Source organism: Perna viridis, chromosome 1 (assembly GCF_037379345.1).
Source record: "Perna viridis isolate PV_CMFRI_1.1 ecotype Kerala chromosome 1, ASM3737934v1, whole genome shotgun sequence".
NCBI lineage: Eukaryota > Metazoa > Mollusca > Bivalvia > Mytilida > Mytilidae > Perna > Perna viridis.
In genome coordinates, this window is record NC_142445.1 from 57,562,225 (window position 1) to 57,589,619 (window position 27,395).

The window sequence follows — 27,395 nt, forward strand, 5'->3', positions numbered from 1 at the left end:
GATAACAACAGACAATGGACGACAGACAACCACAAAGTGATGATAAAAGCTCACATGGCCTTTTTGGTCAGGTGAGCTAAAAAACCTTATTTAATATTTTTTGTACTGTTAACAAGTACATGGCTATGTAATACAAATATGTAATGACTGAAAATAGGAATTGAAGACATGGAACTGATTATCACGTCAAAAGCAATGTACTAAATATGAAATACTGACAAGTAAAAGCCGAAGGAAAATCATTAGACCGTAATCTTGTTTTGTTTTTAATGTCTATATTAAGTCAAACAGGGTCTGACTGAACTGAAAACAAAAAACCAAGTCAAACTCATTAGTCCAAACCTAAATAACAATGAAAAAATATTTTTTTAAAATATAGTTTTTATTAAGCAAGAGGCTCCTGGGAGCCTGAATTGCTCACCTGCTTACATTTTGTCTTTCAAGGGTAATAAATTTAACAAAGAGTTGTCCAAAAATTTTGGTTCAAGAAGACCCTGGTAGGATCATAAGGATCAATTCAGCAATTGAGAGTATCTTTCTATCTATTATTATATTTTTCAAGATATTGAATGAAAACTGCTAATAAAAACTGTCATTTTTCCTCTTTCAAGGGCAACAACTCTTACAAGGAGTCATTGGACACCTTTTATCCCTTGGCAGTGATTTTGTTAACCTTAATTTACCTCCATATTTCAGCCTTTTCCCCCAGAGATAGTTTCCCGATTCTGTGTATTTATTTTCCAAAATTATAAAAATTTCAAACGTAAAACTGGTAAATATTTGATTGTTTACTTCTGAAAAGCCTCTGCTTAGATTTCAAGTGTTAGGATCGTGTTAATTTTCATTCCCCGAAGTGCTCAAATTATTCAGATATCATTTATTTTTGGTTCGAAGTCAGCGTGGGTACGATTTTCCATCCGGAAATTCAAATTTACTTCGATTCACCCTCTAATACACGATTTTTCCCAATTTTTCTGGAGACGAAATTATGTATCACAACAGCAAATACTACACCAATAAGTTAACTAAACGTGACGCAGCAGGTTCTAGAACAATAAAACACCTGTTCCGTACACCCCATCTACGAGTAGTGATAAAAGTGACACAAAGATTGTAGAGGAAATTGTTGACGGCATTATTCTAAACGTGTTTACATCTTGCTCCAATCAGTCCAGTGTTGACATTTGTGACTCAGATGACCATATTGAAACTCCTCCATCAACTAGAGGCTCAAGAGAGCCTGAATTGCTCACGTGGTTAACCATTTGCTTATTTGAAAAACTTGAGGAATGAGACTAGCTAAGTTAAAATCAACTAAACTGTCAAATGCAAGAAATGCTTTTCACAGCATTTTCATGACCTGAACCAGAATTTTGCTAAAGGCAACAATTTTTGAATTTTTTTCAAAAACCTGTCTTATGACCCCCAAGTTCCATTTTTAGTATAGGCAGCCATATCTACTCACATATTAAAAATCACCACAGAACTATTATGCTTATTTTCATTCAATGATCTTAAATGGTTTTAGAGAAGATTTTCAAAGTTGTACATGTGAAAAAAAAAAAACAAAAAACTGTCGCAACTCCTACATTAGTCAATGAATGGTTTTGAAAATTTCGACATAGGTCCATCTCATGATGTTAAATAATTTTACCCAAGCCAGAAATTTGCTAAAGGCAACGGTTTTTGAGTTATTTGCAAAAAACTGCCATCTGACTCCTATGTTCTATTTTTTGTAATGGCGGCCATGTTTTTTCATGAATCAACAATCCCAATGGGCATTTTGTGTGGGATACCCCCAGGAACATAAATGCCAACTTTCATTGAATTCTGTGCAATGGATTATGAGAAGAAGATTTTCAAAGTTGCACATGCTAAAAATGCCAAAAAAAACTGTTTCAGTGGTTGCAACTCCTACATCAGTTGACCAATCGTTTTGAAAATTTTAGCATAGGTCCATCTCATGATGCTGAACTATATTACCTGTGCCAGAAATTTGCTAAAGGCAAAGGTTTTTGAGTTATTTGCAAAAAACTGCCATCTGACCCCTATGTTCTATTTTTAGTAACAGTGGCCATGTTTTTTCAAAAATCCCAACGGTCATTTTGTGCAGAACACCCTAAGGAACAATCATGCCAAGTTTAAAACTTGTCAGTCCAGTAGTTTCTGAGAAGATTTTTAAAAATTTGTCCACAACGACAACGGACCCCAAGTGATGGCATAAGTTCACTTGGCCTTCGGCCAGGTGAGCTAAAAATGAAGAAACTTACAGTAAGTAAACCATCCCTTACGGATCCTGTGCAAGTAGAAGTCCAGTTGAAAAGTTTCAAAATGCAGCTTTTTATGTTGAGGTATACAGGTCTGCTTGTCAACCATTTGACTTGTAGCAGCAGTGAAAAAGATTTAAGAATCTCAGTTTACTCATCTGTTTCATTTTAATGTTTTTACTAACTGTGTTCCAGCCAGGGGTACCTGACTATATGAATCAGATACATGTCAAATTCAATCATTATGACTTTTTCAACCTTCATTCTCAAAACTTACGAACTAATCTGTGTCTTATTACCATTGTTTAACTGCTAAAAGAAACCAGCTTACACAGACATACCTTGATGCAATCATCAGAATTTGTCACAGAAATGAAAAGTTAACAAGTGGAGACCTAGATAAACTGGTTAAAATGTTTAATGGACTTAAAGACAGAAAAATGAATCTATATTTGACAAAGTGAAACTGTACTCTATTAAAGTGAATTAAAACAAACATCAAACCTACTTGTTCTCTTTAATGTTTAAAACAATGAATCAATTTTAAATGCAAATACATTTTACTTCTATGTATATGGCTGTTATTTGTTTTGGCACAGTCATCGTCTGCATATTTTTTCCCCAATTTGGTGTAAATTTTCCCAATAAAAAGGGAGGAGGATGCTATGAAAAAAAGTAACAAAATCACTGCTTGGAGACTTTTATAGGCCTTATAGTAAGGATCATTTCAGCAATTGAAAGAATTTAGCTAAACCTAACTGTTTTGGAGATATAATAAGCGAAATCTACTGACTGACCCCTATATACTATTTTTAGTGACAGCAGCCATGTTTTTTGACGGATCAAATATTTCAATATATCAAATATTTCCTTTGGCCAGGTGAGCTAAAAATGGGTCCATTCGGCTAAGTAGAAGATATAAAGCAGATAAACAAGGTGAATATAGCAATCTTACGAATTGGTGAATGAATACCTGGGGAAAATACGTGACATTACCTTCAGTGATTGTATAAATACCTGGGGAAGATATATGACATTACCTTCAGTGATTGTATAAATACCTGGGGAAGATATATGACATTACCTTCAGTGATTGTATAAATACCTGGGGAAGATATATGACATTACATTCAGTAATTTCTTCACTCAGTCTGTTTAGTTCTTCCTTGGCCACCAGAGTCATAAAGTCTGGAAGGCCATTATATCTCCTCTTTTCTAAATAGAATATACAGCAATATATCATATTTCTAAATAGAACATAATACATGTACATGTACTTGTATACTACAGCACCTTATTGTTTTGGCTTTATAAGATATTACCCTGTCAAGTGATATTTTTTGCTTTTCTAAAATGAAACAAATATGTTAAAATCTGTCATATTTTATTCATGAGTGAAATGTAAGCTTCATCTAAGGTTTTTCAAATTCACTAATCAATAGAGTTGATAATAATATTGTTTTTCATCAGACAATTCATATTTCAACCTCAGCATAATTACAAGCTGAATAAGTCAATACTAATAATCTATTTAGAGTCCAATTTTTCAAGACCATTTAACCAATGTGAAGATTTTTAAACACATAAAGGTTTTTTTAACATACTTTCATCTAGGTCAGTATCAACGTTTACATTGACAACAAATCTGTTCTGTAAACTCATTTCATCAAAATCTACCTGTAAATATACGTACAGAAGTGTATAAATACAGGTAAGTAATAGTAGGTACCATTTTATTCTATCATTTTCCAAACTTACCTAATTTTTTAATGCTATCATTTTTAACAAAAAGAGATTTGATGCCAATTCATTTAATAGTACTAAACATGTATATTAGCCATTGATTTTGTTTTGTATTGTTCTTACCACCTACTATTTTCTATTTCAGACTACTGCCATGATACTGAAATAATATCTCTAATTTCAAGTGACTATGCAAGTCAAATCTACTGTGACACTGCCAATAAACAGAATAATGTTAGTTTTGAATATCTTGAAAGAACATCACATGTCGACCTAATGGGCTCACTGTGATATTTTCAGTCTTGACATTAAAACTGCCATTATTCTCTACACTTTTACGGCTTTAATTTCAAAGAATGTTTTTATAATGCCTGTATGCTATCAATAAAATAGCTGCATGGATACAAGGTAAATTATATTTGCTGGTTATCTCCCCTTGACTGTATACAGACCCTGGCAACAGGAATGATTTCAGAAAAGTGGTTGCTCTTATACACAGACACAACCTAATGCATATACTGTACTTTTTCTGCATACAACGAATACATTTTGTAACTCCTGTCCAACTAAGACTATTAATCTTACTATTTTGCTAATTAAATCTGCAGTTCTGTGAAGTTCTTCTCCAAATTTTAATGACACCTACAAATGGTAAAGAAACCTATAAACTATATAACGATCATTTCAATGTTTTTTTTACAGTTTTCACGGATTAAATTAATATGTTAACCTTTAGAAAAAAAGACAGCATCTCTTTTGACACTATCCTTTCAGCCAATTTCTATTCTCATTCATTTGTAAATACAAACAAAGCTCCTCTAAAGTAACTGTTATATCAGTTTTATATAGCTTTTAAATATGAATATTTTGTCACAAGTGACCTTGATTCAATATATTTCATGTTTTTACATGAGTTGTCAAAGAAAGTTTCCTTTAAAAAATCAATATTTTTCAATTATTTCAATTTATTTTTTAATTTTACACATTTAAGCACTGATTTGCTGTTCAATCTTATCCATGCTAAAACAGTTTACAAATTTCATGAAGGATTACTGAAATCCTGGAAATTTTTGTATCTTTTTTTCACGGTTTCTCTAATAAATCTGCTTTCAAGCAATTTTAAATTTGCGATCGATCATCGAATTGTACTGCAATGTTCTTTGAAAATATTCATTATAGTATAAAATTTCTTGTAATGAATCTTTGCACAAAAATGGCGAAAATAAAAATGCTTAAAAATTTTCAAAAATTTACAGTACTTCAGGGGCAAAATCTAATAGAAAATGAGCATAAACATTATTTGTTTCTTGATGTTATGATTTGTGGTCAACTTATGACTATATTTCGACTTTCAGTGTTTTCAATCAAAATATTCAGATTATGATGAGTTCACTTCCTTACAAACCAGTAAAAAAAAACTACTACTAGTATTGCATGTATAGCATGAAAAATACTTCATACATAGAACTAAAAACATTAAAATTGTAAACAAACCTTTCTGAATATCTCTATTGATGGGGATTGACTTTTACATAAATCTCCAATACAGATAGCATGAAATACTGTCTGAAAAATTACAGGTATAGTAACAAATGTAAAGAAATAGCATTTGCACAGAAATTATAACCTTAAAAAGGAAAGGAAATAATGTAAAGAAAACTTTTTTAATTAGATAAAACATCACATTACTGAAACTTAAAAGGCAAAAAATTCCGTTCTAAAGAACATGCAAGAACAAAAACTATATACATAAAATAATCACATCTATATGTAAACCAGGTCCCATCTATTATGTATCCAGTATAAAAATCTCTCTATGTGTACATTTCTAAGTGCAGTTTAAATATTTGAAAAGATCATGTCTGCATAACTATTGGTTACATGATTATTACGTACAAATCACTAATTATAAATACCCTGTATAAGGCATGCCAATCACCAGTAGAAGCTTGAGACTGCTGCATTCTGGACAAGACTCTCTGTAACAAGAACATGTAGATATAAAAATTAAATTATTGGTAAAAGATAAACTATAATGTAAAACTATTTTAATTTATTAAAAAATATAAAGAAAAGTTGTCAAACAGGAATTGAACTTTTATTGGTCAAACGATGGCATACATGTATAAAGCTAAAGGCATATTAATAACTTGCCATTATGGCTGCTGCGAGTTGTTCCAGTGAAAAACTATTGTTATGAAAAGATTACCTTAACCTGTATTAAGAGTATAATTCTTCTCCTTCAAAACAGAGAAATGAAGAAGAAAAACTGGGGAACAACGAGGACTGTACTGTGGTGATAATAATCAAATAGAACTGCCAGTATGGTAGGATAGGGCTTTCTTATTCAAATATATATCACAGCAAAAAAAACACAATCATTACCATTAGAACTACCATTATAGCTTTTAATCTACCTAAAACAGGAATGGAACACACTTAGTTACACAGTATTTTGTTGAAACTGAAAAATCACAGTAACAATATACAACACAGTATTATTTAATACCTCCATGTCCCTGATGTGTTTTAGATTATCAGACAGAGCTGTCACAATCTCCATGTTCCGAGGAGTGATGAAGAATGATACTGCATCATGTCTCTGTTTTAGTACAGTCTGGTCTCTCAGTGGTCTTAGGAACCAGATTCTAAGTAAAATAATTACATGAGATATTCTCTAAGATTTATTACGGAACGGACTGACTGAGAAATCCCGGGTTTTCTTGAACACAATTCAAAGTACCAAAATTTTCTTCTATATAATCAATATAAATAACCTTGGATTTCTCAAACTTCGATTTCATGAAAACTCAAACTGACTAGTCGGTCCGTTCGGTAATAAATCTTAGAGAATAACCCTCACTGACTCGAACTTGACAGCCATTTTTCAGCTTGGGTAATAAAAGGTGTGAAAAACTGAAACCCTATCATTAATCAATGTCATTTTAGTGAATTAAAGGTAATATTTAAGTCATAACTAATTAAATAGCTTTGATCTTAACATGAAACTGATTGAAGTTCAAGGATGTTCCAAAGTCAGTATGATGAAACCATGAAAGAAAATCGGATGAAAACAAATTATTGACCAATGAACCCGCACTCTGGACGTTTTAAAAAGAAAACAGCATTTTTAATGTCCACAAATCAACATAATCTTCGGAAAGCGAATGAAAAAGATCCACGAACTAACACAACTTCGGAGGAAGTAAGCAATTCTAACGATATAGTCGAACTCGGACCACCAATGAAAGAAATCCGGAAATATACGAACTTCAATTTCTCGAACACCCGATAACTAAAACACATTTCAATGGTCCCCTGGAGTTTGAGCTACCGAGGTTTGAATGTACTTCAATTAATTCGTATAGACAATGGGGCTCCACATGTAGCGTTAATTTAATTATGCAATCAACTAATCAGTTACAGGTAAATCACAGTCACAGGTGGCTGCACATCGGCTAAAATTGACACAGTTAAGAGACTGGTAGACAGGATGTTTATACACTAATAAAACCACGCATACTGTAATTTATAAGGGTTGACAATTTTTTATGTCCGATATTGGAAATTGTTGTCAGTCATTTGCAAAATCTGTCAGTTAATGACCGGCATTTTTTACCGTTTCCGGATGAGACTTAACTTCCACTAGTATAAAAAATACTACCTCATCTGTCTACTGCCAATCTGTGACCTGCATCTGTTTATAATACCTATATATATATATAAAACAATACAAAAAGTAACCTATAAAATCTCATTTTGAGATCCACTAAGTTCATAGAAATATGCATTTTACCTTATTTATTCTTTTCCCTTTATCAAGTGACTTTAATCTTTAAATTTGTTGGTTCAATTGACATTTCAATGACAGACGACACCATTTGTCATAACATGATCATCTTAAACAGCTGCAATAAGGCATGTCATATACCTGTCCCCCTTTTTTATGTTCTAAATGTTCAATAACTTCAAAACTGAAATTCCAGCAGGGCAGGACAGACAAAGTCCCTACTTTATATATATATAAAACAAGTACTAAAACTATGTTACATGAAGTTTAAATGTCAATCTGTACAGTTTTTTTTTTTTAACAAAGTCATGAGAAAAAGTAAATTTTTATATTGCCGTGCAATAACAAATACTTTCCAACCCACTTCTGATTTGAAATAAGGTACATAGAATCAAAGATCTATACCAAACAGACTGAGTCCTTCTTTTGCACTGGTTTGTCCTGATTTATATACAGATGGATGTAATTCTTTATGAAAAATCTGTAAAGCACTGTAACAGAGTTAGATGATTAAATATTTGAGTGTATAAATGTGTCCATTTCAAATACACAAATAAAATTTGATTTTTCATAAAAGAAATATGCTAAGAATCAAAATTGCATATCATATATCAAGAAAAATATGTTTCAATATATACGAGGTTACCAACTCTTAAGGTGCATTGTATGAAAACTTTTGCCAATAAAATCAACAGGTTATAATGAACGTCTGTGCAACATTTAAGTAAATGATGGCTTAATAATGAAAATAGATAAAAAAAAAAACATCCCAAGCTATAAAATTAAACTTACCAAAAAGCAACATCATCCAACAGTAGTTGGTCATCTCTGTAAAAAGAAATTGCTCCATAAGCCAACACTGATTTTAATAATTCTATAACATACTATACAAATATATCAGTACACTGATTCTGATAATTCTATAACCTACTGTACAATTATATTTGTACACTGATTCTGATAATTCTATAACCTACTGTACAAATATATTTGTACACTGATTCTGATAATTCTACAACCTACTGTTCAAATATATCAATTGTATCAACATTGAAATTATACGACTTGCTTTATTTTATATACCTACTACAACAATCTCATGTGCAAGTGTAACATTCTAATTTAGTATAATTTTTGATGTTGGAGAACACCTGGAAGCTAACAGTAGAGAAGGAAAGAGATAAAAAGTGATGGTGTACATGGGAGAGGGCTGAAGAAGTGGCAAGCAACAGGCTGGGATGGTGAGTGATGTTGAATGGCCTCACAAGTTCATAAGGACCCTGATAGTATATGTAATTTCTTATGTTGTTTTTTTACTAATCAAACTGCTGATGTGGTATCATTATCATATGTGATACTTTCACAGCTAACTTGAAAGAATCCCTAACTGAACTAAATCTTTGCACATTCCCACAGATACCAACATCTTTTTCATATAATTAGTAAAAAAGGAACTGGCACTTTTGACATTTATCATCATAAAAATTGAACGACTCGGACTGGACACAATTGGAAATCTGTAAATAATAGACTGTTGACCAAATGACTGTTTATTCTACCCAAAATTTGTAAAGAATTACATAAAAATAAAACTTAGCATATAGGTATTCCATGTTACCAAAAACGGTCATCTGCCACCGAATGCAAAATATTAAGGCTGTCCCATCCTTATTCATGAATTTGCTTTAGCTTCAAATTGAAGAAATTGTTCAATATGTTGCCACCAATTTATTTTTGATATACTACAGTACATGTTGCATGAAGTGGTACATATTAAACTAACCTTATCGGAAAACTAAACATGGACACAGAGGCTGGAAAAGTAATATCTTAGTCTCACATCAAAACTTACAATGAAAAGGTTTTTAAGTCCAGAATGGGAACTCTTGCATCTGCTTCTTCAAGCTCTATACCAACTCTCCTTTTTTCTAGATACTTCAACAAACCACCTGTTGCTCGAACCTGTAAAATACAATATCCCATTCTCTTAATTTTCATTTTACAAATTAGACCAGTATATATCAGACATAACAACACTAAAAAATAATACAGTGAGACAAAATAGGTCTCTCAATATAATTGCCGGTTGAATTATCTCCCATCTTCTTTTGTTTCAAATCTACAAATGAAAAATCAAAAAAGCTTGAAATAAATTTGATATTTTTATTGTAACTGAAGCAATAACAATTCTAAAACAACGGTTGTTATACTGAAAGATGTCCCTTTTTTAAAAAAAATTATTAGAAGGGTCATTAATCCCTTCAGTCAAAGATTTTTAAAGAAATAATTAACAGATCAGTTTTTTTTCTTTGTTTGCTTGATAAGTAATATTTATTTGCTGAGTAAAAGTGCCTGATTCAAAAATGTTAGAAAGTGTTTCGCATTCCTTTCCACACAGTTTCATACAACATTTATTGACAAGATTTCAAAGTCCTGTGGATATAATGTAATGCTGTGGTCATGTGTGAGCGATTGTTTGTTTGTCTGAATACCAGTCCCATTGTGTAACTTTTAAAGTTGCAATTAATAGAGCTATGGTTGTTTATAATTGTTATAAAGTTGTGCTTACGTGTAACGTGAATTATCAATACCACATGAATTACTCTATGAAATAAGGGACAATGTACCAGTAGGACCATAACTGTATAATTTAGCCAGTTATAGTACAAGGAAAAGGTCTCGATTTTAGAGTACCAATAAATATACCCTTTCTTATTATGTCAACAATGCTCAGACATTAACATAACCTAAATTTGGGATCGTCAAGTCTCTGGTTTTTGGTGACTGGTTTTTTTTTTTAGTATATTTGAGAAAAGCATTAATTGAAAATATCAAAAAATTAATTGTATAAAAGTAACATGAATTACTGATTTCACAATAACCAATGTCTAATAAATATCTGTTTACGGTCTCTTTCGACTTTGTAAATACACGTATTGTCTTGAATATTAACTATTAACTAAAATATTATTATCCTATAGTAATCCAACCGTTAAAACTTTCTTTATCATCTCCTAACAATTACTAGTATGGTAGGAATTTTCCTGAGCAGCTTTCATATTATTTGCCCAGATAGTCTGTTACCCAAACTATGATATGTGTGTTTCGTACAAGTGCATGTTCAACTTATACCAAATTATTATTATGTGTTCTAGGATACATCTAACACCATACGGAGCCATAGATCCTTGAATCCTACTTGTTTCCCATAGTTTTTTGTTCTCAATTACCCTGGAATCCCTTACAAATTCCTTTTTGTAATTTACTTCCATTTTAAATTATGCGATTTCTAGAGATTCCCCACTAATCTCACTTATAGCCTAAATAAACTACCCTTGATTTCTTTTGGTAGTTCTTTTTAGGTTATGTACCCTTTCTTTGGTACCCCTATCCACTCTGACTTTCTCCACTGAAGCACTTGCTTGAACACTGCCAGCTTCACATGCCCGTACTGTAATTCCCCTATGGTAACCTTATAGTCAAAACAATGTATGTGCACAAAAATCTTTGTTTCTGGTTTTCGTACTAGGACAATTTCTTTAAATATTGAACCCCATAAATAGTATGTATTAAACAAACTATTTCTACTTTATTCTAAGAATTCTAAGGAATCGATACATATCATATATTTCATTTTAACCTTCTCATTACTGAGAACCAACTCTCAACAGCATGTTCTGTAAATAGATCTGAATATAGATCTAGAAATCCCAACTACCATTTTAATCAGACATTTGAGAAATGAAAGCACCTGGTACCTAGCTATGATAATGTTGTTTCCAATTTGTTTTGTAAACATATACCATCATTTTGTTTATGTTCTTGTATTGTAATGGTTGTCAATAGAATACACAATTAATTGTAAACTACATAGCGAGAAGATACATCACCTGCTAATAAAAATACGTATTTTCATGTCCCATAACTTTCTACTAAATTTAATACTGAGTAGGCAACAGTTCATGACAATACAACTTTTAAGTTTCATTAGAATCTATTGAGTGGTTTACAAGAAGTTGTGCTTATAAGCACCAAATATTAAAAACCATTAAAGAAGAAATTTTACCCATTGCAAATATCTGGTGTATCTTGCTTCACTCATAACACCATTTGACGCCCAATCTCCATATAAAGTTTGATCAAATTTCACTAAAGGACTCATATGAATTGTTGGGCTTACAATGTTATGAACATAAACAGATCATAACAATAAATGATCAGGAAAGTAAAACAGTTAAGTTTGAATAATGTATTTCACTAGGTCGTAGACATCTGTTTTATCCTATGAAGTGATTCACATTAGCTATAATAAATATTTTTTGTGCATTCAAAACTTGTGATTCCATGAAAATAAAGTTCAATTTTTCTCTTAGCTTCGAATTATTTTCTACTGAATAATTACAGATGTACATTGTACCAGTATCTACTATACCATATTGAGCTGATCAAATGGGACCATGGATGATATGTACAGAGTTCGTTCAGTTTCTGTGTAGTGTTTAGGCAGAGATGGGAGATCTAGGTTCAAGATTCTTCTCTTACAAATATCTATACCTACAATCATAGAAAAGAAAAGGAATATACAAATATTAGGCTGTGTTTTTCTAGTAGAAATGAACAGTATAAACTAAAGTACATGAAGTGCTAGTCTCCTGACTTACTTTGGTGTTAAGTCATATAATTCTGACATGAAATGAATTGAAAAAAAAAACAAAACAATAAATAAACTGTTATCACAGAGATAAGTCTCGCCAGTTCAATATTGTCAACGTAATGGTGTGTTTGTTAAATTTTGTTTTTTGTGTTGCTTTCATATTTTGTATCATTATATGAAATTACAAAATTATTATTTATGTGTTACTACTACAAAATGCACTAGGCGACAGATGGATGAACAAACTTCAAAGAGATCAATTAAGTTCCCTTTGAGTTTTTACAAACAAAAGTAAATGCAAAGAAAGAAGAACCAGAAAAAAATAAGTGCACCCTCATTTTATCGCCACCTTATGGACCAGGCTAAATTGCGGCAGTATAAGAGATTGGGGATATATCAAGGGAATAAATTGTATAGAATCTATAAAACTTTAGGAAAAGTGGAATTTATGGCAATAAAAGAGGGACTGCCATTGAAGAGGGGTGTTATAGCGAGGGAGCACTATAAGTCCCTTCCACTCATGCAGTGGATGGAATTCAAATAAAAATGTCTACATAAACTATAAGAAACCTTGATGTTAAACTTTAAACATTAATTCTCTAAGTCAACAAACCAAGGCTGTGGTGTATATACATAAAAGCTTCCATTCATGAAGGAAAATATTGCATCAAAACATACTAAAATTCATATAAGTGTTTTTGTGTTATTATACAATATTTGGATAGATAGAAAGTAGTATACTGTATGAAAAGGTCTCATATAAACAGGATATATAAATGTTTTTTTTAATATATCAAATGAAAATTTTCATTGATCTTGTCTACAAACAACTTCTGAGACCTATTAGTCCATGGGCTGGAAGGGTCCACTGTGCATCCCCCCACTCACTCATCAACTTCATGGTGATTTTCAGGTACCTTTATACCTCCAATCACAGAATCAATTTGTCGCCAAAGAATGTTCTCAGATTCTTATTCAGTATAAGCCTATAAATGTACCCCACTGGTGCAAAAAGCCAAGATTTTTGTGACTCAATTGTTTGAGTGTCTAAGCCTTCCTGGGATAGCATGTGTGAACAAACTAAACAACTTTAGACATTATCGTGTAGCCCAATGTATCAGCTTTACAATGGTACAAAGAAAGTTACAATAACACTTAGGGTTTTGCAGTAAAATAGATAAAATGTACCCCTACCCTGCTGAAAAATTGCTTAAATTGACATATTTTTCAATGTCAAAGACCCTAGAGTATTAATGCTTCAGTAAAAAATGGCTTATTTGGTACTTTCTGTTTAGTATCACAATTTATACTTCTGAGGTATCTTGATGATTTTTGGCAATTTTTGTAGTCACAGTTTATCAAAAACTGTGAAAAATGGGATTTTCGATTTTTCGGTCAAAAGTCACATAAATTTGACTCTACAAGTTATTACTCAACTAAAACGTCTTAAATTTGGTATTACTCAATAGATAATTTAATTTCCTTCAGAAATGAACCATGAAAGACTACTTTTCAAGAAAGGATTTGTAAAAAAAATGTTGAAAATGTTACCCCTACCCTTTGAAAACTGGTCTCTGTATCAAACAGAATTCTCATTCACAGCATACTGACATTGTAGAACTCATATTTTAGGCATTAATAATTAGGATAATGATTTTCCCAACATATCTGATCAATTCAAGGGCTTAGACTTTTCTTTAAGGGTGACAATTGCTATAAAATCGGAACAAATGGCTACCAGGAGCCTGAATCGCTCATCTGGTTGAATTTTGCCTTACAAGGGCAATAAATTAAACAAGAAGTTGTCCAACAATTTTGACTCAAGAAAACTTTGATAGGACTTATCATAAGGATCACTTCAGTAAATGAAAGTCTAAATCTATCATAGTTTTCAAGACATTGGCTGAAAACTGGTAAAAAAAGAAAAACCTGTCATTTTCCCCTGTCAAGGGCAATAACTCTTATAAGAAGGCGTCTGACAAATTTTATGCCTGAACACTATTGAAAGAATTTGGCTAAACCTAACGATTTTGGAGATATGTGCGAAAAACTACCATCTGACCCCTATGTTCTATTTTTAGTAACAGTGGCCATATTTTCCGACGGATAAAAAAAAAACCACTTCAATTCTATGCAGGATACCACAAAGAACACTTATATCGAGTTTTGTTTCATGTTTGGATCCAATTGGTCAAGTTGTGTCAGAGGAGAAGATTTTTGAAAGAAATAACATTAAAAATAGCAAAAACTTTGAAAAAGGGCAATAACTCCAACATGGCTTAATAGATTAAAATGGAAATTTGACTGCAGATAGATCTCATCATGCTGAACATTTTTACCCCTTTCAGAATGGGCTAAACCTAACTGTTTTGGGGACATATGTGAAAAAACTATTGTCTGACTATGTTCTATTTTTAGTAACTGCAGCCATGCTTTTCGACAGATCAAAAATACCCACATCAGTACTATGCAGAATACCCCAAGGTACATTCATACCAAGTTTGGATCCAATTGGTCAAGTAGTGTCAGAGAAGACTTTTGAAAGAAATAACATTAAAAATAGCAAAAAAACGTCGAAAAGGGGCAATAACTCCAACATGGCGGAACAGACTAAAAATGAAAATTTGACAGCAGAAAAAAATGTGAAAATCCAAAAATTCCCCATTTTGTTAAAAACTCATTGTCACATTGAAACTGAAAATAACTCGCCTGAAATGAGTAGATATGTTAAATACATCGTTAATTAAAACAATAGTACCCAACATGTCTTTTTTTACATCAATTATGTGCTAAAAGTTAGCATTCTGGTTCATCTTTAGGTATTCTTTTCATGGTTGGGGGTGGCAATTTTTCGCCTAATTGCACTTGGAAAAGTTCAAGTATTTATTACTTGGACTCATTACAAAGCTAAGACACTATATAATTGTATTTAAATATACAAAAGCTTATTTGAAGTACGGTATTTGAAAAAAATTGCCAATTATAGGTGAAATGGAAGAAAAATGAATGTCAGGAAATTCCCCTTTTTATGATTGATTGATTGATTGATTGTTGTTGTTTATTGCCGTTTCGGTGACCAGGGCCATATCACGGCAAGAACATTTAATGCACGGAAAATATTAAAATTAAGATCAAAGTCTCTTCATAAAATAATGAAATTAAAACAAGCAGCTATTTACATATAAAAAGGTACATAAAAGGTGAACCTAAGACATAAAATACATATAGAAACATAAATTCGATAAAACATTTAAAATATTGAAAAACTAAGGAAGGTATTCAATTCAGACTTTATTAAATAAACCGATGTCCCGCAAGAAATCGATGATGTTTTCAGATGAAACGGTCTTGAACAAATCAAACATATTGGTGCAGTCAAAATAATTTTGCCTGGTGTTGGCAAAATCCACACAATCTAGAAGAACATGTTTGATAGAGAAAGGGCAATGACATGGGATACACTCAGGTGGAGGATCACCAACAAGCAAATGGCCATGTGTAAATCTAGAATGTCCAATGCGGCATCTAGTCATGACCACTTGCTCTTTGCGATTGCCCGACCCGGATTGATGAAAGCCTAGATCGGGTTTTATGGAATTGAGTTTGTTGTGTTCAAGACCGTCCCAACGGTCCTGCCACATCTTTAAAATATATTTCCTTATTAAAGGTTTAAAATCAGTGTATGGCAAACTAACGTCCTTTATTATTTCATTTAATGCCTTTTTGGCAACCCTGTCTACAACTGAATTCCCCTGAATACCAACATGACTGGGTACCCAGAGAAAAACAATCTCTTTATCAAATTCCCGAAGTTGATGAATAAAATACAAAATTTGTAAAATAAGAGTGTTTTTCAGTTTGTGATTCTTAATTGCCAAAAGACAGCTCAAAGAGTCAGAACAAATAATAAACTGTGACAGATTAGATTGAGTAATCAATTTAAGTGCTAACAATATGGCTCGAGCTTCAGCTGTGAATATGGAAGCGCTCGATGGCAACCGTTCAGTTACAGTTCTGTCACCATGGACAGCAGCACATGCAACGCTATCGCCATCTTTTGAGCCATCTGTATACACCGTTGAAAAATCCGGATAATTTGCTTTAATTTCAGAAAATTTTTGTTGTAAAAATAAAGGATTGGTATCGGACTTTTTATATTCACGCAGATCAAAAGTGAAAGAAGGATGTGGAAGCTCCCATGGGGGGCATTTCGAAGTAACAACAGGTGTCACTGCATTGGTTTCCAGATGAATTGCTTCCAAATGAGGTTTTATTCGAATTCCAAAAGGAGGGGTTTTGCTATCATGTTTTCGATAAATGTCGACATAAATAGGATTAATGACACAGTTGTAGGCAGGGCTATCTGGGTAGGCCATAAGTTTACTTACATATTGAAGACCTAATTTCAAACGTCTGTCTCCAAGGGATGGTTCATTTGCCTCGGCATAAAGGCTCTCAATAGGAGAGGTTCTGAAGGCACCAAGACAAAGTCGCAACCCCTGGTGGTGAACAGCGTCTAAAATTTTAAGGTAAGATTTTTTGGCGGAACCATAAACAATAGATCCATAATCAAGTTTAGACCTAACCAAAGATCTATATAAATTTAATAAAATTGAGGTATCAGCACCCCAATCGGTACTGGACACCATTTTTAAAATATGTAGTGCCTTAAGACACCTAGATTTAAGTAATTTGATATGGGGAAGAAAAGAAAGTTTACTATCAAAAAGTAATCCAAGGAATTTTGTTTCTTCTACTATTTTGATTTTATTACCATAAAGAAAGAGATCTGGGTCCGGATGCAGCTTTCGCTTTCGACAAAAGTGCATACCAACAGTTTTAGATGTAGAAAACTTAAACCCATTCTCCAAAGCCCATTTCTCAATTCTTTTGAGGCAAAGTTGTAACTGCCTTTCAATATTACTCATATTTTGTCCCCTGTAGCAGATCAAAAAGTCGTCTACATACAAGGAACCGTCAATATTGTCCTTCAAAACTTGGGCTAAACTATTAATTTTAATACTGAAGAGAGTGACAGAAAGAATACTTCCCTGAGGAACACCCATTTCCTGTTCCTTCTCCTCAGAAAAAGTCGAATTTACCCTCACATTAAAATGACGATCTGACAAAAAATTAGACAAGAACAGAGGAAGTCTTCCTTTCAACCCCATATCAAATATATCTTTTAAAATACCATATTTCCACGTCGTGTCATAGGCTTTTTCTAAATCGAAAAAGACCGACACAACATGTTCATTTTTAGCAAATGCATTTCTGATGAGCGTTTCAAACCGGACTAAATGGTCAAGAGTACTTCTGCCTTGCCTAAAACCACACTGAATATTAGTGAGTAAGTTGTGCTTCTCAAGGAACCACACAAGGCGATCATTGACCATTCGTTCCATTGTCTTGCAGACGCAGCTTGTCAATGCGATCGGGCGATAATTTGAAGGATCCGTATGATCTTTTCCTGGTTTTGGAATAGGGACTACTGAAGCCGTTTTCCAGATGGACGGAACGTTACCAGAAGTCCATATCTCGTTCATTAACGTGAGAAGTGTATGTAGAGATGGATCAGGAAGATGTTTTAAAAGTTGATAGTGAATATTATCTAGCCCACTAGCTGTATCGTGGGCTTTAGCCAGTGACGATTTTAGTTCCTCTATAGAAAATTGAGAGTTGTAAGATTCCGCATTATTTGATTTGAAGTTTAATTTTGTCTTTTCTGCAGATGATTTAATTTTTTGAAAATGCGGTTTGTAGTTAGATGAGGATGAATGTTTAGCGAATGTTTCAGCTAGCTTATTGGCGATATCTTTTTCGGTGGTTAGAGTGGTATTACCAACCTTAAGGTGTTTTACTGAAGAATTCGAATTTTTTCCTTTTACTTTTCTAATAAAATTCCATACTTTATTGAGGGGAGTGTGAGATTTAATACTAGAAACAAAATTTTTCCAAGAGGTTCATCTGGCTTGTTTACATGTACGTCGAGCTTTTGCTCGAAATATTCGGAAGTTTGACAGATTTGCTGGTGTAGGATTTTTGTCAAACCGGCGATGGGCCTTGTTGCATTCTTCGATCGCTTTGTCGCACTCATCAGTAAACCATGGTTTACTAGGCCTTTTTGGATTTGTCGAGGTTTTAGGTATTGTTTTATTAGCAATTGATGTCAGTCTTTCATTAAATAATAAAATGGGATCTTCAACATCCTTCATCGCTTCTAATCGTAATTCTTCAAGACAGTGGGCTTCAAATGAAGCCCAATCTGCTTTCTCAAGTTTAAAACGAGGTTGACGTTCCTCCGTTTTGGAGGATAAATGCTCCAAAATAATTGGAAAATGATCACTCCCGCACAAGTCATCATGAACTCGCCATGTAAACTCTGAAAGTACGAGAGGATCACAAATGCTTAAATCAATAGAAGAATACGATCCATTGCCTGAATGAAGGAACGTTGAAGATCCGTCATTAAATATGCACAAGTCTTCTTGCTGAAGGAGCTCCTCAACTTTTTTACCTTTATCATTCGTATGATTACTTCCCCATAAAGGATTATGAGCATTAAAGTCACCCAAAATAATAAATGGTTTGGGCAACTGCTTAACCAAATCAACTAATTTATTTCTGCACAAAATTGAATTTGGGGGAATGTAAATGGAACAAACGGTTATGGTTTTATCAAGGGATAACCGAACGGCCACTGCTTGTAGATCGGTAGTTAAAGGAACTGAACTATGTATTACTCTGTCCCTAATAAAAATGGTAGATCCACCAGCAGCTCGTTCATTTGCCTCAGCAAATGTACTATACATTGTATATCCTTTTACGGAAATTCGATCCGTTTCTTTTAAATGAGTCTCCTGGAGACATAATGCAACTGGTAAAATAGACTGAACAAGAAGAGTTAATTCCAAAATATTAGCCTTTAAACCTCGACAATTCCATTGAAGTAATTTGGCCATTTTTATGGGTGACGAATGGGGGATATTTTCTCTGACTTGGATCCGCGACCACGACTCGATGACCTTCTAGTACGAGTGCCACCATTAAGGTCAATTCGAATTGACTGAGCGCGCTGCTCCTTGTATTTTTTCATGGCAACAGGATCTGTTTGGTCAATCTGATCAAGGTCGGGACCCAGCCAGTTTTCACCTGGACAAAGTCCATGATCTGTTGTTTCCATGTCAGATTCGGAATCCGAGTCCGACACCACAGGCGACACAATCTGTCGCCTAGACTTGGATTTCTCCAAGTCCTCCACATGGAAATTCCCCAACTTTTTTGGGGGTTGGACATTCTTCTGTTGAGATTTGGAAGACGATGACTGTTGTGATGATGGAGATGATTTTGAAGATGATCCGGAATTTTGGGATGACTGAGTCTGGGAACATTGGTGAGATTTCTTAGCTCTGGCCTTTTTAATTTCCTCTAAACATTTTTTGGATGGTTTCATTATTTTGGTGGATACCTCAGTGGGCAGTTTGGCAAGACCATTGATATCCTCTTTCCAACTCATGATCGTCTGCACCTCAACAGTCGAGGACAGACAAGCACGCTTTGCAACACTAGCATAAGATGTTTTGCCAGATGCAAGAAAATTGTTGGAAAGGGACCACTTCTGGCGAGCTTCACTATATGAAATTTTGTTTTCAGTTTTTATCTTTAAAATATCTTTTTCTTTCTTATAAAGAGGGCAATCTTTAGATGATGACATGTGAGCTTCCTCACAGTTTCTGCATTTCAGATCTTTTCTGCAGTTGATTCCCTCGTGTCCTTCTTCAGAGCATCGGAAACAAAACAGTTTTCCTCTACACTGGCCCTTTCCATGCCCAAACTTCTGGCATTTAAAACACCGAAGTGGGTTAGGAATATACAGACTGACAGCTGTCCTGTATAGACCAATGTAGACATGAGATGGCACTGAAGTGGAACTAAATGTTAACAGGATTGTTCTCATTGGTGTGGTTGTATCTGCACGTCGAGAAGTAAATCTTTTCACTGACTTAACGCCTTGTGATTTCAGTTCCTCACAGATCTCTTCATCAGTCAAGGCGTCGAGGTCTCGACCCCGGTATTTAAGGACACCCTGTGACTGATTTAGTGACTTGTGTGCAGATGAAACCACATCAAGGTCACCAATCCTGGTTAATTTTAACAAATTTGATGATTGGCCAGGTCTGAGGCATTCAATTAAAATTCCTGATCTTATTTTCTTTGTATCTTTAACATCACCAGCTACACCCTTGATAGTTTTCTGTATTAAAAAAGGAGAAAGGTCATTAACATTTTTGTCTTTATCTTTTGCAGAAATTACAATAAATCTTGGCCAGTTTTTCGTTTTTTTGAATAAGAAACATTGGACTCCCCGTTGTTTTTTTGTCGCCATGTTAAGTTTTAGTAAATTTCATCGTCTCTGTTCCCCACCCGCCACCGAGTGCCAACACGGGTGATGCTAGGACTCTACGGATTTCCAGCAGATAGCATCAGGGATTCCAGAGACAACATACTCGAACAGAGCGTATCTATCAATGGCGCATAGACAGTGTACTACTCGATTGACCCATGAGCCACCGCCTTCTTCATTTGCCATTTGTAAGCTTTTGAAAACATTGGATTTAACAAAATGCCATCAGTAAAGCAGGTGGACAAATGAAGGGCATGGCGTGACCAGCCGATTGATCGAACCGGGTCCATCCGATCTCCCGTTTAGATGACCTAAGAGCCGAGTGGCATATACAGCCGTATCCTCGATCATCCAGCCATCGATGACACGGGGGTTACGTCACGACTGGAGTCTAGATACGACCTTCATCCACTAGGACCTCCTCGCCCACCAATAACTCACGGGTTGCAACTCACGGCAAACAAGTAGGTGAACCCACTTTTTATTTTAAACACCGGGCCCACGGTCGATGTTCGGATCGCTTTAGTCTGGCCTCTAACCTTTGACCTTTCCAGCATGGGTAACCCTACCAGGAGAAAAAACTCCAGCTGGCATAGCTCTTAGGATCACTGAGGCACGCAAGCCCCCCTACCACGACAAGGATAGCGATCCACAGGGGGGCCCCTTTTTATGAAAAGACTCATTATTGTCATATTGAAACTGCAAAATGTGTGCCTGAAATGATAAGATATGTTGGATATATCGATAATTAAAACAATAGTACCCAATTTGTCTATTGTACACCATTTATATATCAATAATTAACATTTGGGGTCATGTTGAGGTATTTTTGCCATGGGTAGGGATGGTAATTCTTCACCTCACTTGACTAAGTAAGTTCAAATATTTATTACTTGGGCTCATTTCGAAGCTAAGATACTATATTGAAGTACTGTATCACACAAAAGCTTGATTAAACTACAGTATTCTGATAACAGGGAAATAACAGGTGATATAGAAAAAATTCTGAAATTCTGGTAATTCCCCTTTTTACAATTTTATAGTTATTGTAACCTCAAAAAGAAAATCTAAATGCGTTAATTGATCAGATATATTGGGAACATCATTATCTTAATTATAAATGTATAAAATGTGACTTTTACAGTGTCAGTATGCTGTGAATAAGAATTCTGTTTGATACTGAGACCAGTTTTCAAGGGGTAGGGATAATATTTTCAACATTTTTTGAAAATCCTTTCTGGAAAATAAGTTTTCTGTAGGAAATTAAATTATCTATTGAGTGATACAAAATTTAAGATGCTTTAGTTGAGCAATAACTTGTAATGTCAAATTTATATGACTTTTGACCGAAAAATCGAAAATCCCATTTTTTGCATTTTTGATAAATTCTGACTACGAAAATCGCCAAAAATCAAAAGAACCCCAGAAGCATAAATTGTGATAATACTAAACCAAAAATACCAAATAAGCCATTTTTTTACTGACGCATTAATACTCTAGGGGTTTTGACATTGAAAAATATGTCAAATTAAGCGATTTTTCGTCAGGGTAGGGGTACACTTTTTCCATTTGACCGCAAAACCCTGTTACCGTAACTTTCTTGGTACCACTGTAAAGCTGAGACATTGGGCTACATGATGATACATACATGTGTCTCTTTTCCTCGTTCTGTAGAAAGAATAAGTTTGAAGAATCAAAAAATTTTTTTAAATTATTTTTTGCCTCAATGAGGTATAAAAAGTAGCCAAAAAATACACAAATGCTTCAGTTAATTTTTTGGCAACAAAAATATTCTTAAATTGGAGGTATAAGGGTACCTGAAAATCAGATATATTTTGGTTGATGAGTGGGGGGGGTGGTTTAATCTCAGCCCACGTACTATATTACGTTGTGTCTTTTTTCTGTTGACCTCCAAGTATTCAAGAAATTTACTTCATTTTTGATCGATAATGGGCAAAGACAGACTAGTGAAGACAGTGGCATGTGACCTTGTCTTCACTGGCAAAGCCTACCAATCAAAAGTGAGGTAAACAAAAGTAATCCCAGCAAAGCTCATAAATGTTCATGAATAAATAAAAGGTATAAAAAATAGTGCATTGTAGTACCATATTTCAGAAAAAAATCTTTCAAACTTTCTTCTTTGAACCACACCATGGTGTCTCTAATATTCTGAGCAATTATACAATAATTGATTTTAATGAGGATTTTATTTTTAGGTATTTATTTTTAAACAAATAGTTTTAGTAATTTTAAACGAAAGAAATAGATTCTTGTACCTGTAAATAGTGAAGATCTGGGATATGTTCCACTTGTGTGAGAATTTCTATGACTTTTATTTCATTCCGCTACGCTCCACTTGGGAAAAGACAGAATTTCTCACACTCCTGGAAGATATCCTAGATCTTCACTATGCACTCTTTTAAAAACCTGATAATCTTGCAGTAAAATGAATGAATGTTCTGTTCATAAGTGTACCAATGACCAATAACCCATTGTAACTGTGCCAAAAAATAAATTACCACACCATTTTTGCATGATAAATCAGGAACAAGTCAAATTTTAACTCAAGTTGAACAATTTTTAAAGCCAAGTTAGAAGCACCTGGAACTATTAAGGAAATCCTGGCAGGACTAAAGCTCTACAAAACCTTTCAAAAGTATGTTTGTTTGTTTGTTTGTTTGTTGGGGTTTAACGTCCGAGCAGCAATATTTCAGCTATATTCAGACGACCTTTCAAAAGTAAAGAAATACTCAAGTCTGAGAATATTCAGTGACACTTTCAAATCCATGCTTTGATTCAAGTTACCATGGAAGCTGTGCTCACTTTTAGCCACTAGCCCAAAACCCAGGGCTAGTAAAATGATGTGTACTATTCTTCTTTCAGGCTAGTTAAATCCTATACAGTCCTCTATTATTTGGGCTAGTCACTGAGAATTTGGAAGGAAAGGACTGTGGAAGCTGTCTGATTATTTTAAGTTTTGTGGCACTAGGGCAAAGACTATATTAACTACCTACTGAAATCAATGCTTGGTAAAAACTGTAGCATGTCTTCAAGTTCATATACTTCACTAGGACTTGACACTACAAACATACAATAACTTAAGGAGGTAGACCTAGGGTAAGGGACACAGCTCTTAAAAATCATTGGAACGTTTGTATTCAGTATTTTACATCAATCTCATGTAAGCATCAAAGTAACTTGGACTGATTTCATTCTGTTTCAAATGAAAGCTTGATAGCCTTTAGTAATATTGAATGTGATACAAACATATCACTGATTTCATGAGTTTTGTCCCTTACCCTAGGTCTACCTCCTTAATGACAAATATTATTCATAAGATGTAACAGTTTCAAAAGGCCCTAATTGTTAAATTTGTTTCACTAACAGTTAATTCTTTTGTTTCATAATCTGGACTTTCAAGCATATACAATGCTGATGTTCTGGGGGTATATTTAGTCTTCCTTTATTTAAAAATTATATGAACTTCAACAGATGAATAAAAAGGAGGTCTAAACTTTTTATTGATCTGATAGAACTTATAAATGAGTTCTCAATGATCCAGTCAGCAACATACAATAGACAATATCCATTATTCCAAATTGGGAAATCCGGAATTATTCCAGAATTATAAGTCCAAACTGAACAGAAAATCGGTACCAAAATAAGCATAATTGTATAACAAAACTTCTGTCAGAAACGTTGTTGGCCTTCCAAAACAATCATTATCAACACTATTCTTTTGTTTGTAGAAAATAAGGGCATTATTTGTCTTTAGTAATCGATATTCTACTTATAATCAATCAACATTCCTTTCCTGTGTGAATTTCTCCCTTGCTCTTTATTGAGTGACCTGCCATTTTACCCCCAAATAATCTTTAATGGAAGTGGGGGGGGGGGAGGGGCTTTAAATTATTTTTTCCCAAATTTGGAAATATTTATCAAGCTAAATAAAACTTTTTTTCCAGCTACCAGCAAGAAAAAAAAATGAGGCAGGTAGGTAGTTAAATTATTGTACATTGAGTTTATGGAGTAGCAATCTAGACTTTAACAGTACTTAAGCCAAATTGGCCATAAAATGAATAGGATAGGCACTATAAAATAGGATAGAAATGGTAGTAGGAAACAAGACATATATTTTTTTGGCTTCAGATGATTGTTATTTAATCCAAGGAAGACTTACTATATCACATTACATTGTCACTAAGTCAGTTGTAACGGAGTCAATCATACGCAAAATTTATGTTAGTCTTTATCAAGCTACAAATCTAATCGGATCTGGAATTTTCTTCTGCTATGATTAATATGGATAAATAAATTCATAAGTAAGAAATTGTTTGTAAGTTTCAAGAGAAAAGAGCATTGGAGCTTTAAAACAATATACAATTGTGTACTTATTCAAAATGTTAGGTCACTTCTTTGTTAAACTACGTGTAATAGTATTTCATGTCAACTATGTGCCAAGACAAGACATTGGAAAACTAACAAATAAATTCTCTGCATCATTTTCTAACTATCCTTCCCATCCCTTATTCTACTTGCTGCATTCCATAGCAGTCTAAAATAATCAATAAATCAATAGAAGGAGTACAGAATATCTCCCTGGATGTATATTTATATTGACATTGTTATAAACATTACAAATATGTCAAGTATGTAGTGTTTTACAATATGTTGCCAACAAAACACAATAAATACATGTTATATCAATTTTATCTTTTCAAGCCTTTGAACTACATAAATGTTAAGGCTTATCATAATCATACCAGTTGTATAGTCAGCAAAATGAACCTCATTGGGATTTTACATAGGGTCATACTTAGAAATGATATAAATTTCCAAGTTAGAATTCACACCTTACAGACATTTTTACCCAGCCCCATATTTCATCTTATTAATTAGTTAATGATAAAAAAATCCAGGTATTTTTTTTTGTTTAGAGTCACAGATTCACTCCATGAACATGGCTGTCTACTAGCTTTTGATGTTCAGGGTTCTATAATTAATATTTCCTGTTTTCCTTAGCAAGTGAAATTTAGCCCAGGGAAAGTCTCATTTGTAAATTTCCCAAGTTGGTTTCTGTCGAAGAGGAAGTTGATTTTTATGCAAAACCTTATTGTGAACAGATAAAAATTTGTGAAATTCTATAGTGATGGCTGTATCATGCAAACTGCACATTACTTTTTGCCATCTTTCATATAAAATTTTGAGTTACTACAGTAAATACTTGTAAGGATCTAATGTAAATGGCAAGACAATTCACAAAACCTTTTCTTAGAAATTGAACATGAAGCAAGAAAAAAAATGAAGTTGCTCTTAAAAAGTTGGATATTTTTTTTCTAAGACCTTACTTAATCCATCAAGTTATCAACATGTAATTTATTACTTTTATTTTTTTCTTTAGAAGAGATACCTACCAATCCCTTTGAGTTTCTTTATCAATCTATCATCCTGTTTAGAGCTCAGTATTATGGTAACTGGAGTAATCTGTCTAATTACTGAAAGAAATATGCATTGCTACAATTCCTCAAATGAATCAAAAACTTTGCTAATCTTGTAATGTTACCATGACAAAACACATCATGAATATTTTAATCCCTCTTAATTTACAAATTACAAGAAATTCTTTTTTTGCCTGAATTACCCAAAATGTAATTATTTTTATAAGTGCAAAATGTATGTGAATATACAAATTTTTTACAGATCAAAATTTACTTTATTATTTAATGGAGCAACTGTAACATTACCAAGTAATTCTACCTTTAAAAAATTTTTGAGTTGTCCCCCTTTTTCTTCAAAATTTAAAGAATGTAAGTGACTAAAATGTCAAGTTTGCACCACTTTATCAATTTCAGTAGTAAGAACAAATTTTAATGTATTAAAGTCTGCACAAACACCTCTAAGCCATGTGAAATAATTTTTGCAACATGTTTTTTTCATCAGGTGATGAATCAGGTGTAAAAATGCATACCTGGCACCTGTCAGGTAATCAATATCACCTGTCAATTGGCTGATTCAGGTAAATATTGTAAACAAATTGATTTTCTTCAATTTTATAAATAACAGCTGACAAGAATAACATGGGAACCACCCTGATTTATCATATACACATTTGAGTAATTCTAGAAATCCCATAAGTTTATTAATCATAAAGGTAACATATGTTAGATTCTATATCTGGAATAATTCATATGATTTCATTAGTTCTGAGTAATATTTGAAAATCAAAGAAAAAAAAAATTTTTAAATAAAAAAATAAGGGGAAACAAATATTAGCAAAAAAAGGGTTCTTTTTTTAAACAATAATTAGCAAATGAAATCAGGAAAGTTAACCTACAGCAGACCTTCATTTTCAATAGTGTGTAACAAATTGATACTGCAATTTTCCAACTTAAAAAAAAAGATATTGACCAATGTTATTTATTGATTTATTAGGAGGGGCTATCATTTTTAATCTCTAAATTCACCATTAAAATAATTAAAGATTTAGCAATAATATTTATCATTTTTTCTGAAATAAAACCTAACGCAAAAAATAGT

The 27,395-nt window shown here is 33.3% G+C and overlaps 1 protein-coding gene across 11 annotated transcripts in view; it reads right to left on the reverse strand.

The window, feature by feature from the left end:
• LOC148629532 (mutS protein homolog 5-like) overlaps positions 1-27,395 on the reverse strand; it is a 215,906-nt gene that overhangs the window by 9,142 nt on the left and 179,369 nt on the right. For 10 of the 11 annotated variants that reach the window (XR_015916758.1, XM_088553241.1, XM_088553197.1 and 7 more), the window contains 13 exons: positions 26,273-26,353; positions 23,873-23,938; positions 12,233-12,354; positions 9,653-9,762; positions 8,593-8,628; positions 8,206-8,291; positions 7,675-7,720; positions 6,520-6,658; positions 5,927-5,989; positions 5,505-5,576; positions 4,596-4,652; positions 3,872-3,944; positions 3,373-3,482 (listed from right to left, as the gene is read on the reverse strand). Coding sequence is in view for 10 of the 11 variants with exons in the window: in XM_088553241.1 (XP_088409367.1) it covers positions 3,373-3,482; positions 3,872-3,944; positions 4,596-4,652; positions 5,505-5,576; positions 5,927-5,989; positions 6,520-6,658; positions 7,675-7,720; positions 8,206-8,291; positions 8,593-8,628; positions 9,653-9,762; positions 12,233-12,354; positions 23,873-23,938; positions 26,273-26,353 (1,061 nt within the window). In the remaining variant the exon portion in view is untranslated. The remainder of the gene's footprint in view (positions 1-3,372; positions 3,483-3,871; positions 3,945-4,595; positions 4,653-5,504; positions 5,577-5,926; positions 5,990-6,519; positions 6,659-7,674; positions 7,721-8,205; positions 8,292-8,592; positions 8,629-9,652; positions 9,763-12,232; positions 12,355-23,872; positions 23,939-26,272; positions 26,354-27,395) is intronic. The other variant, XM_088553203.1, reaches the window with a different exon arrangement.